General features: G+C 40.3%; 1 protein-coding gene across 4 annotated transcripts in view; it reads right to left on the reverse strand.

Annotated features, from left to right (window-relative positions):
• Nucleotides 1–1,665: 1,665 nt before the first annotated feature.
• The window catches only part of POLE4 (DNA polymerase epsilon 4, accessory subunit), a 66,634-nt gene continuing 55,704 nt past the window's right edge, over nt 1,666–12,595 (reverse strand). Inside the window, exons 3-5 of one of the 4 annotated variants that reach the window (XR_012323503.1) lie at nt 7,370–7,424; nt 5,921–5,962; nt 1,666–1,897 (exon numbers count right to left, since the gene is read on the reverse strand). Coding sequence is in view for 3 of the 4 variants with exons in the window: in XM_073686372.1 (XP_073542473.1) it covers nt 1,884–1,897; nt 5,921–5,962 (56 nt within the window). In the remaining variant the exon portion in view is untranslated. Of the gene's footprint in view, nt 1,898–5,920; nt 5,963–6,233; nt 6,265–7,369; nt 7,425–12,595 lie in introns of all 4 variants that reach the window. The other 3 variants (XM_073686373.1, XM_073686372.1, XM_073686374.1) reach the window with 3 other exon arrangements.

The following is a 12,595-nucleotide window of genomic DNA, read 5'->3' on the forward strand; positions in this document are numbered from 1 at the left end:
TCCTTGTTTTTATTTCTGTTTCACGCAATGGAATGAAAGTGTGGTATTGCCGAGTCCCTTTAATGGGTTCTCCTTTACCCCTCTCGCTTTTTAAATAGTACTTCACTTCTGTCAGTATTAACCCCTTAATTTTCCCCTTTAGGTATTTATTCATATGTTCCTTTTTAATTTTTTTTTATTGTTATATTCCACACCCCTTCAGGGGTGTGCTTGTGTTACTCTCCTTTCTAGAATCTGCTCAGGTATTCAGTTACTGGGCAGATCTGGTAGATGTGACTGGATTGGTGGACAGCAGTTTGAGCAGGAAGATTTGAGTGTTTATAAAGCTCATCTCACAGTCCAGTCAGCTGTTCCCCATGTGAAGAAGCAGCCAAGGCATCCCTCCCAGTATAAAAAAACCCCAAAACTTTATTTGGAAAACAGACCCTACACTTTTAGACCACAGGCTGGACAGATCTGAATTAAAGATTTTTGAATTGACACTTTATATAGGGAAGGCTTTTTTCAGTATGATCCCATTAAGAGCTTGACTTGAATTTTGGGAGAGACATGGCTAAGAGCATAGGAGGCACATGTGATTTTTTTTGAAAATGGAATGATACTGATTTTACAGAAATGCGTTTTGAAACTTTGCATGGGTAAAATATCTTAATGAAGATACTCTTGTAACAGAAATGGGGAAAAACACCAACCTATCTTGTTTCTTGGCAGAGTTACAACGAGAAATGTGAAGGCAGACACACAAACTTGCATTACACAATTAAAAAAAACCCTAAAACTTAGATATATTTTTTTAATTTCTTCACATTTTGCATCCTTTAACACAGTACTACCAAAGAACAAATTAGCAAAATAACTAAAAATATAGTGGTAATATTCATTGGTTCACTTGACATGGAATGACCCCTCTGAAAATTTGTGTACACCACTTTGTCTTAAGCACCCCAAACATCTCATCTTGGGACTGTCTGGGCAGTTTTCTTCTCCCCCACATCCATAGTATTTCACACTGCTGTGCAGCTCCTCTGTATCTTCCGAAGAGAAAGGATATTTTTTATTTCCCTGAGTCAGGTTTGTGCCTGTAGCCAACTCACCTTCTTCCCACCACTCACCAGTGAAAGATCTTAGACCTTCCTGCGAGTCTGAATCTGACTGCTCCTCCATACATATTTTCCTCTTTTTGGTTCTTGTCAGGGGTCGCTGAAAACTGGGAGAATGAGGCTAGGGATAACCAAACCTCCTGGAGGACCATCCCTCTTAAGTTCTTCTAGCAAGGAGGGTTGTACCTCTTTTACAATTTTATCTGTGCAGCTTTGATACAGATTTTTTTTTTAATGGGAGGATGGCAATTTTTTGAAGCAGATGGCACACTTGTGAAAAAGTGCCAGCCACAAAATGAAAATAAGGTTTATAAATGCATTGTTTTTAAATAATTACTGACTTTCAGAGCAATCAGTAACTACATAAAATAAGTTAAGTAAATACACACAATTACATTTTTTTAATAAAACTAGCTTTTTGGTGAGGGGTTGGTTAATGCCCAAAATGAATCAATGCATGCAGACATGTGGCCTTGTTGCTTCAATGAAAATTCTATGATTGTAGCCTTCTGCTTTATCCCCAAGAACCAAACTTACAGGTTTTTAATGAGCGTTAGTACACAACTGTTTAAAAATAATTTAATATATAACCAATGACAATAAAAAAAAAAGTCAATTATGTACACAAATTTCCATCATAATCTTTAAACTTTCAAATTGTGATTAATTTCTTTTTTTGCATGTAAAACTGATGTGTTAAGTTACACACACAAAAAAAAGAAAAACGAACATTAATACTTTAAAGTCCACATGACAGTTTTCCAGTTGTCTTTTCAAAAGCAATCACTCCAACGTGCCTGGGGAAAAAAAAAAAAAAAAAAAAAAAAAAAAAGTCACATTCATTTTACTAAAAGTTACAGGAGTCTAACTTTGTAAATTACAAAAATAACTTTCTTTACATAAACTTCCACAGGGACTGCATTGCCAAAGGCAAGCACTTTTTATTTACTAGTTTGCATGACCAGTACCCATGTAGTGTAGAGAAAAGCAAGGCATATATTCAACATGACCAAATTAAAAAAAAAAGTTTTAGGAGATTTGTCATTTAAGTGTGCTGCTCTATTCCTGCCCCCAATTTAAAATGTGACTTCATAGACTTAACTTTTTTATTTAAAGTCTATAAGGCCAATACAAAGTGTTTGCGCCTTGTGCGAAATATTTGCACCTTGTGGTATTTTCAAGCAGCGCCGTTGAAATTCAAGGAAGGTGGTGGTATTTTTTTTTCAATGAACGGAGTAACATTTTTGGTGAGACACGTGCACCTCTTAACCCCTTTAAAGCCTGGGGAATATTAGTACACCCCAGGCCAGGGGTCTCAAACATGCAGGCCGCATGCGGCCCCTCCGGCTGCTTCTTGCGGCCCGCAGGCACAGACCCTGTAACGATCGCAGCTCTCTCCAGCAGCCGCCGACATCAGCGCTCTAGTCCAGTGTATTGCCGCTCAAACCGGCTCTCTGCACAGCAATACCAGTGTCAGCCACCGGCCTATCAGAGGGCAGCAGCTGACATCTGCGTACCAGCGCAGCGGCGTATGACGTCACCACCATGAGCAGATGTCAGTTGCTGGCCTCTGATAGGCCAGCGGCTGACACTGGTATTGCTGTGCAGAGAGCCGGTCTGAGCGGCAATACACTGGACTAGAGCGCTGATATCGGCGGCTGCTGGAGAGAGCCGCGATCGTTACGGCGTCTGTGCCTGCGGGCCACAGGTGCATAAAGGACGCCGAGGGAACGGAGGACAGGTGAGAATTTTTTTTTTTTTCTCTGTCATGTGAAATACAGCACAGGGGGGTACAGTGCGCAGTATGGGAAACCCTGTCTACAGTATGGGGGACCTGGATGGGAGACCCTGTCTACAGTATGGGGGACCTGGATGGGAGACCCTGTCTACAGTATGGGGGACCTGGATGGGAGACCTGGATGGGAGACCATGTCTACAGTATGGGGGACCTGGATGGGAGACCATGTCTACAGTATGGGGGACCTGGATGGGAGACCATGTCTACAGTATGGGGGACCATGTCTGCAAGATGAGGACCAGTTCAAAAGGTGTATAGAAAATAAAATGGTATCACTAAAAATGTCACTTTGTCATGCAAATGATGCGGCCCCCCAAATTAAATGTTTTTCCGTGTGCGGCCCATATGCCCAGCTGAGTTTGAGACCCCTGGTCCAGGCCATCACCCCCGGTTCAGTGAGGGCTGATTCTTAAAACTGACATGTGCCCGCAACAGCCGTGGGTGGAATTGCGATCCACCCGCGGCTGTTAACCAGTTAAATGCCGCTGTCAATCTGACAGCGGCATTTAACATAGCTGTGCGGGAAGCGCGGCATTAGCTTCACCCATCAGTGACCCCATCACATGATCGCAGGTCACCGATGCGTGGGCATGACAACCTGGGGCCTGCAGCAGGCCCCTGTGGTTGTCATGTAGAGATTGCTATGAGCGCCACCTAGTGGTCGGCGCTCATAGCACATGAGCATTTCTACTGCATACAGGCGTTCTGCTCACCGCCTGTATGCAGTAGAAGCAATCAGACAACTGCTGCTTCTAGTCTAGTTTTAGCATTCAGTGAACGTAGAAAAAAAAAAAAAAAAAAAAAAAAAAAAAAAAACACAACAACTGAGGTATTGCACTTTTTTGCAATTTCACCGCACTTGGAATTTTTTTCCCCGTTTTCTCATACACGATATGGTAAAGCCAGTAATGTCATTCAAAAGTACAACTCGTCTCGCAAAGAATAAGCCCTCACATGGCCATATTGATGGAAAATAAAAAAAGTTATGGCTCTGGGAACAAGGGGCGCAGAAAAAGCAAAAATGAAAAATCCCAAGGTCCTTAAGGGGTTAAAGAGGAGAATGCAGGAGTAAGATGCAATGAATTCATTAAGACTGGCACAAGAAACGTCAGTTTTAATGAATCAAATACTTTTTAATAAAAGTAAGCCACCTTTTACAGACTATCCACATGAATAGAGGTCGCTAATGATCGCAGCTTTTAAGTGCTTAACCCCTTCGCAACCTTGGGTTTTGTCATTTTTGCTTTTTCGTTTTTTGCTCCCCTTGTTCCCAGAGCCATAGCGTTTTTATTTTTTGGTCAATATGGCCGTGTGAGGGCTTATTTATTGCGGGACGAGTTGTACTTTTCAACGCCATTACTAGTTTTACCATATCGTGTACGGTAAAACGGGGAAAAAATTCCAAGTGCGGTAAAATTGCAATACAACAGTTTATTTTATTTTTTTACCACGTTCACTGAATGCTAAAACTGACCTGCCATTCTTATTCTCCAGGTCATTAAGAGTTCGTAGACACCAAACATGTATAGGTTCTTTTATATTTAAGTGGTGAAAAAAAAATTCCAAAATTTGGTAAAAAAATAAAAAAAAAAAATAGCACCATTTTCCGAGACCTGTAGAGTCTCCATTTTTCGTGATCTGTGGCTGGGTGAGGGCTTATTTTTTGCGCGCCGGGCTGACGTTTTTATTAATAACATTTTGGGGTAGATCCGATGTTTTGATCGCCCGTTATGCATTTTATTGCACTTTTGCGACCAAAAAACGTAATTCTGGCGTTTAGAATTTTTTTCTCGTTACACCGTTTACCGATCGGATTAATTCTTTTTTTATATTGATAGATGGGGCGATTCTGAACGCGGCGATAGCAAATATGTCTATGAAGGTTTTTTTTTTATATATTTTATTTTGAATGGGGTGAAAGGGGGGTGATTTAAACTTTTATATTTTAATTTTTTTTATATTTTTAAAAACTTTTTTTTTTTCCCACTTACTGCATGCTTCAATAGTCTCCATAGGAGACTAGAAGCAGCAGTTGTCTGATCGTCTCTGCTACATACAGGGGACGAGCAGATCCCCTGCATGCAGCAGAAATGGTCCTGTGCTATGAGCGCCGACCACTAGGTGGCGCTCATAGAGACCGGATCATGACAACCACAGGCGTCTGCTGCAGACCCTGGGTTGTCATGCCCACCCATCGGTGACCCGCGATCAAGTGACTGGGGTCGCCGATGGGCGGGGCTTATGACGCGCAACCCGGAAGCGCGCGTTAAATGCCGCTGTCGGAGATTGACAGCGGCATTTAACATGTTAACAGCCGCGGGTGGATCGCGATTCCACCCGCGGCTGTTGCGGGCACATGTCAGCTGTAAGAATCAGCTTACATGTGCTCGGTTCAGTGAGGGCTCAGCGCAGCAGCCCTCACTGAACAGGGGGTACGCAAATGTGCGTACTAAGACGTCATGGGTTGGAAAGGGGTATTCCCATCTCCTATATGTAATAGGCGTAATATTAGCAAATAACTCCAGTTAGAAATGTATTGGTAGTGGTCGTAAACATGGATACCCACCAACAACTAGCTGTCACTATATCAGTGGTAGTAACCATGGACACCTAAGGTCCTGCAATACCTGCGCATGAGGAAAGACATAGCAAATCAGAAAAATTATACTATATGTCTAATTGGAGGTATTTGCTAATATTAGTATTATTTTTTGCACGGCAAACTAAAATTTTATCAATACCATTTTGGGGTACATTTTAATTTGCTTCTCATTGCAATTTTTTTGCAGTGTTGTGGTAGTCTGGAGTCTGATTTTTTTTTTTTTTTTTTTTTATCTTTTAATGGTGTTCACCAATCTGCTTTATTAATTTTAGATTTTGATAAATTGGACTTTTCCGGACACAGCAATGCCATTTTTTTTAAAAAGGTATATTTTTAAACAATTGATACAGTAGTTCCAAAATAGTGTTTACAAATTAAGGTTGTAGAGAATTAAGTAAAATGACCTTCAATAAGACTTACCTTCCAAAAATGCAAATTCGTCAGAAGCATCAATCGCATTATCTGAAATTAAAAGGACTCATTAAAAATAACTAGTGTCTCATTAACATCTTACTGCCGTGAATGTTAGTTTTTCCTTCATCTGAGCCTTCCAAAAGCATACATTATTAATATATGAGTGCTTGATTCTTCCAGGACGGATTGCATATATTATTTGAACTATTTTAATTACTATAAGATGTACAAGACACAAGCAACCAAGAAGTGCAGTTTTCCAGTTGCTCTTTAAGTACCATTTTCATGGCATGAGAAGAAAATAGAAGCATCAGCTCACCCTCTGGAGTTCCTGGAGCACGGATATGCAGCTGGGAGACAATCAGAGAGGAGGAGTGAATACAGCATCAGGTAACTCTTTAAAATCCAAGTCTTTAATGAAAACAATATAAAAACAATCTAACATGTAGCGTGATGTCACAACCCCACAGGGGGTCTGGCCAACAGACGCGTTTCGAACCTTGTGGTTCTTAATCATTGTTAGCCTAATTTATGTATTTACCTGTTCATCATGTAATCTGCAATATGTGAAGTGTACCACGGGAGCTCTTAAAATAAGAATTAGACATCAGACGCCACTAACAAATTAATTTTTAAATGTTCAGCGACGTGTAAACATTTTTCACTGCATCATAATGGAGATACCACAAGTTGTAGTGTTATTGGTATAGAAAAAGTACACCGACCTCACGGGAGGGGACCACGATAGAATATTAAATCGCGAATCCTGGTGGATATATATCCTACAGACACGTTCGCTTAATGGTATGAATATCAAGCATGACCTTACATATCATTATGTCTGAAATCCTTGGGCATTAGGACTTCTATATTATCAAATTAAAGTCATTATGACTGTTGTTCTTTATACAACTGCTACCACTATACTATCTTGCAAATGTAACCAAGTAAGGGCTTCTTTGAGTTGCTTTTACTATGTTTTTATTCTAACTATGTTAGGCTTTTTTCTATTGGACATTTTAACATGGTATCTGTTTGGCAGTCCCATGTCATATGGTTTAGTGAGATATGCTATTTAATGAAGAGCGTGGTCCCATTAGACTAAACAATGACTAAGAACCACTAGGCTCGAAACGCATCTGTTGGCCAGACCCCCTGTGGGGTTGTGACATCACGCTACATGTTGGATTGTTTTTATATTGTTTTCATTAAAAACTTGGATTTTAAAAAGTTACCTGACACTGAGTGCACTCCTTTTTGCTATGATTTTCATGGAATACACCGTGCAGTAATACAATTCTGTGGATCAGTCTATTTAAAGAGGTTGTTCACTACGGGAAAAACCCAGCTTAATCAATCCAGTACCCTAATTAAAGTAGTGACGATGAATACTCATCACCTGCAGCAGCACCATTCCAGCGATGTCAGCACTGCTGTTCCAGGAGAAGAACATACCTTGTGCTTCATGTGCAAGCTGCAGCTCAATATTCTGTCAAAGTGGATATCCGCTCTGGCGAAACAGAAAAGGTTATAGCTGGCAATGCTACCATTGGCAGGAGTCGGCATGTGACAAGTCACGTCACCGAGTTGATTAAACTGGGTTTGTCCAGTAGTGGACAATCATTTTAAGCCAGTGCAAAATTTGCAGTTGTGTGGAAAAACCACCCTTAGGCTGCGTGCCCACTATGCGTTTTTCAAGCGTTTTTGCCACAAACGCTTAAACACTTGGTAATACATGCCCCATGGTCCCCAATGATAATCCGCCTGTGCTGTGCACATGCTGCGGAAATTTCCGCTGCAGATCATTGCGGAAAAATACGCAGCATGTCCATTAATTTTGCGGTCACGCAGCGCAATTGCCGCCATTGACTTGCATTGAAACGCTTAATATCCGTGTCAGCACATTTGGACACATGGATATTAAGCGCTTCAATGTGCGGATGGTACCCGGGTGTGGAGAAGAGGAGACTCCTGTAAAAAAAAAGAATTTAAAATAAAAAATAAAGATTATACTTGCCTTCCGATGTCCCCCGGCCTCCTCAGCGATGCGTCCAGTCTCTGGTACGGCTTGCGGTGGTGTGAGGACCTGCCATGACGTCATTTAGTCATGTGACAGGTCACGCGACCGCTGAAGTCAGCAGTCGCGTGACCTGTCACATGACTCAATGACGTCATGGAAGGTCCTTTTACACCACCTCGAGACAAAGGACGGAGCGGAGAAAATACAGGGGCCATCATAAGGCAAGTATAATCTTTATTTTTTACCATTCTTATTCTATTTTTTTTTAACTATTACTTTGTCACACTATAAATCCAGGCCGGTTGCATAGATTTTTACAGTGTGACCAAGTTGTCAAGCACTTTTCCAAGTGATGCTAAAATCGCTTGGAAAAGCGCTTGATAACCTACATGCAGAAATGCATGCAAAAACGCTTGACAAACGCTTCTACCTGGCGGGAAAGACGCATGTAAAATCCGCATGCGTTTTTCCTGCCAGGGAGAAGCGAAAAAAATATGCAGCATTTCTGCATCGTGGGCACATAGCCATAACTACAGTGTATTGAACAAATAACCTAATCTTGTTAACATTCACCAAATCAGCACTTTAACCCTTTCACTACCAGGGGTTTCCTGACACTTTGCTTTTCTACTAGCCAGAACAAAGTTGGTTTTGAAATGTATAAAAAAAAAACCATGCCGAGAGTAAAAATTTGATATCAATGGCTGAAAGTCTGACCCAAACAGAACTTATTTTAGGAAGGTGTGGTGTAACATGCTGACTCCATACATACCACCTAAGGCCCATATCTACATTTTATACATTTTGATAAAATCCCAAATGGTGAAAAAGAAAAAAAGCTTTAAGCTGGAAATTTTAACCCCTCTACCCCCGAAGGTTGTTTGCACATTAAATAACCAGGCTAATTTTTACAATTTTGACAAGTGTAATTTTATGAGGTAATAACTAACGCTTCTACAGACCCCACTGATTGTGATGGTTTTTGTGACATATTGTACTTCATGATAGTGGTAAAATTTCTTCGCTATGACTTGCGTTCATTTGTGAAAGGAAAAAAAAAAAAAAAAAAATCGGTAATTTGGTGAAAATTTCGCAATTTTCAAACTTTGAATTGTCATGAATTGGCAGATATCACAAAATAGTTAATAAATAACATTTCCCACATGTCTACTCATACATCAGCACAATTTTGGTACCAAAATTTTTTTGGTTAGGAAGCTGTAAGGGTTAAAAGTTGACCAGCGATTTCTCATTTTTGCAACAATTTTTTTTTTTTTTTTTTTAGGGAAAGCATCACATTTGAAGTGACTGATGAGTCTATATGACAGAAAATACCCAAAAGTGACACCATTCTAAAAACTGCACCCCTTAAGGTGCTCAAAACCACATTCAAGAAGTTTATTAACACTTCAGGTGCGTCACAGGAATTTTTGGAATGTGGAAGAAAACAATGAACATTTAACTTTTTTGTTCACAAAAATGTTACTTTAGACTTAAATGTTTTCATTTTCGCAAGGGTTACAGGAAAAAACGGACCCCAAAATTTGTTGTGCAATTTCTCCTGAGCGCGCAGATACCCCATATGTGTGGGAAAACCACTGTTTGGGCACACGGCAGGGTTCGGAAGGGAAGGAGCGCCATTTGACTTTTTGAATGTAAAATTTGCTTGAATAATCTGTGGACGCCACGTCGCGTTTGAAGAGCTCCTGATGTGCTTTAACAGTGGAAACCCCCCACAAGTGACACCATTTTGGAAACTAGACCCCTCAGGGAACTTATCGAGATGTGTTGTGAGCAGGGCTGTGGAGTCGGGTAAGCCACAGTTGCGACTCAGACTCCTGGATTTTATCAGGTTCCGACTCAGACTATAAACTATATTCATTAGAATACAATTAGAATATAGCAAATAACTTTTATAAACTTTTCTAAACTCTTGTAAGTAAATATGCAATAAACACTGTTATGCAGTTAAGAAGAAATCTATAAATTTGTCCTCAGAAAAAGTATTGCCTCGGTCAGATCCTCCTTCATGGATGCCCTCAAATCTGATCTAATTATTTTGAGAGCAGAGAACAACCTCTCTACATTAACTTGGGTTGGTGGCAAAGCAGTAACCACTCGAGCAACATCTGACAATGTCAAGATACAGAGGAATCGCTTGTTGCACTGTTATTTTTGATGAACGGTCAAATTTCTCAATTTCTTTTAGCGCACATGAAAAATTCTGCTGAAATGTACTGGCTGTGTTCTTTGATGGGGATGACTCTTCTTCTATGCCAGAATGCTTTGCACGGTCCTTGTGATCCAAATATTTTTAGAAATTAAATTCTTCATCAGTTGATGAGGGTGAAGATGTGGCAGGACGACCAAATTCTTCTTGTTCCTCCTGACTGTTCTGCAACCCTTTCATCCTTACTGCTATTTCAAACAGAGCTTCTTTTCCTTTAGTTAGCTGTTGATCATCTAGAACAGGGTTCCCCAACTCCAGTCCTCAAGGCCCACCAACAGGTCATGTTTTCAGGATTTCCTTAGTATTGCACAGGTGATGGAATTATTGCCTGTGCAGGTGATGCAATTATCACCTGTGTAATACTAAGGAAATCCTGAAAACATGACCTGTTGGTGGGCCTTGAGGACTGGAGTTGGGGAACCCTGATCTAGAAGAATCCGATGCATTGGGTCTACATAAACAGCTGCCAAAAGAATGTTATTTTGTAATAGTAGCTCCTCTCTCCGTTTCATTGATGTAGCACTGCCACTTGCAATTAACCCTCCTCTTTGGGACAGGTGAAACATCATGTTCTTCCACTCCTTTAAGAAAATACCTGGAGTTAAGTCCTCTGCTTGTAATTTTTTAGTCACTGTAAATGGGTGCTCTAGCAATTTTTCCAGCTCAGTCACCTGATTCCACTGACTTTCATTTAGCGTCAGTTGAGGGTTAGCCATGTCTACAAGAAAGGTTTTCAGTACAACCAAGCGCTGAACCATTAAGTAAGTACTGCCCCATCGTGTGGCTTGATCAATAATTGCCCCTTTTCCAGCACGTCTCTTCAAAATTGAGTCAACTTTAGGGGTTCTGGCAACAGTAGCCAATTTTCTCACCTTGCCAATCAGTGCAGCAGCATGTCCTTCTTGCAGACTGTCTGTTATAGCCAGCTGTAGCGTATGCACAACACAGCGCATGTGATGAATGAAAGAACGTATTGACAGTTTCAACAAGATCATCTAAACTATCATGTTGCTGTTTATCTGAAGCAACTTCAGTTTGCTCCTCTGTTACAATACTGTGTTCTTCTATTTCATACATTTCTGTGTCTGTGGACCCAGAATGTTCTTCTAGCTGCTGGTCACCATCCTTACTCTCATTCATTAGCTTAATAGTACTTATCATATTTGAAGCATTGTCAGTTACGACAGAAAGAACTTGCTCTTTTTTAAGTTCATAGTCTTGCAGAACCTTTTCCACCAAGACCTGGAGAAACTCACTGGTGTGATGAGCTTTGGTGTCTTTTACTGCCAATTTCTTGGTAACCATTTCATTTTTATCACAAACGGACATTGATATTAAAATAGTTCACTCTGACGTGTGCAGAAACAGAAAGAGTCCCTTGAGTTTTTTTTAAGTTCCTCCTTTTGTTTAAAAGCTTCTTCGATTACTAATTTTCTAATACTCTCTCTCTCCAGAGAAACACCAAGCTTGCGGACCATTTCCCCATTCAGACACATAAAAGCTGGTCGTGAAAATACTGAAATAGGCACACTATCCTTTACAACAAGCTCTATGATCTGTTTTTTAAATGTATCTGTCATTGTCACAGTAACTTTGTCACTGACAAAATATCTTGCAACTGATGGCTGCAAAGTTCTCTGCTCCTTTGTTTGGCTGGAAGAGCTGGGCACTGGTTCATTGGTTTGGGTGCAGTCTCTCTCATCCACTGCTTTCAGTACTTCTGGATGAAAGCGCTGTAAATGTCTCTTTAGATTAGAAGCTCTGGTAGGAGCATTTTTATCTTTGCCTGAATATGCACTGATCTTTGCTTCACAGCATTTGTTTTTGTCTGGATCATTTGTCATACACTGACAGACATAATGTTTTCTATCTTGAGTGATGGTGAAATGTTCAAATGCAGCGGATTTAATGTGACGCTTCTTTGACATTCTCAGGTTTTTAATTCTGCATTCACAATCCAAATGACAATTGTTTTTCCTAAAAACAATTGTACAAAATTATTGCCAGGTCGTACAACTGATATAGTGGTCAGTAATACTGTTATTCCTCATGTACTCAGTTAACTGATGCAAAGTTTGTTGAAAGGATAATACTTCTTACAGTCTTCCTCTTCTGAGTAGCAGCTGTGAGATGCTTGGAAGACGCACACCTAGTAAACATCTAGTCTAGAGGAGGAGCTTTACTACTAAGAATTTGCAACGCATTTTCACTTTCAGTTTCATACATTGTAAGTAGGGGGGTTGGGGCAGCATGAGGTTAATCAAGTATAAGATTAGATAAGGGCAGTGGAGAACAGTGACACACAAGAAGTAAGAAATGTCTATCTCCAGCAGAACGGCTTATCACTGTTGTTCATAGTTTGATAGAACATATATATTTGAGTAACATTTATAAAATTCATATGAAAGTTCAATTATGAAATATTAATACA

The sequence above is a fragment of the Phyllobates terribilis genome, unplaced genomic scaffold (assembly GCF_046119375.1).
Source record: "Phyllobates terribilis strain yellow unplaced genomic scaffold, ASM4611937v1 Scaffold_1__5_contigs__length_1240528914, whole genome shotgun sequence".
Lineage (NCBI taxonomy): Eukaryota > Metazoa > Chordata > Amphibia > Anura > Dendrobatidae > Phyllobates > Phyllobates terribilis.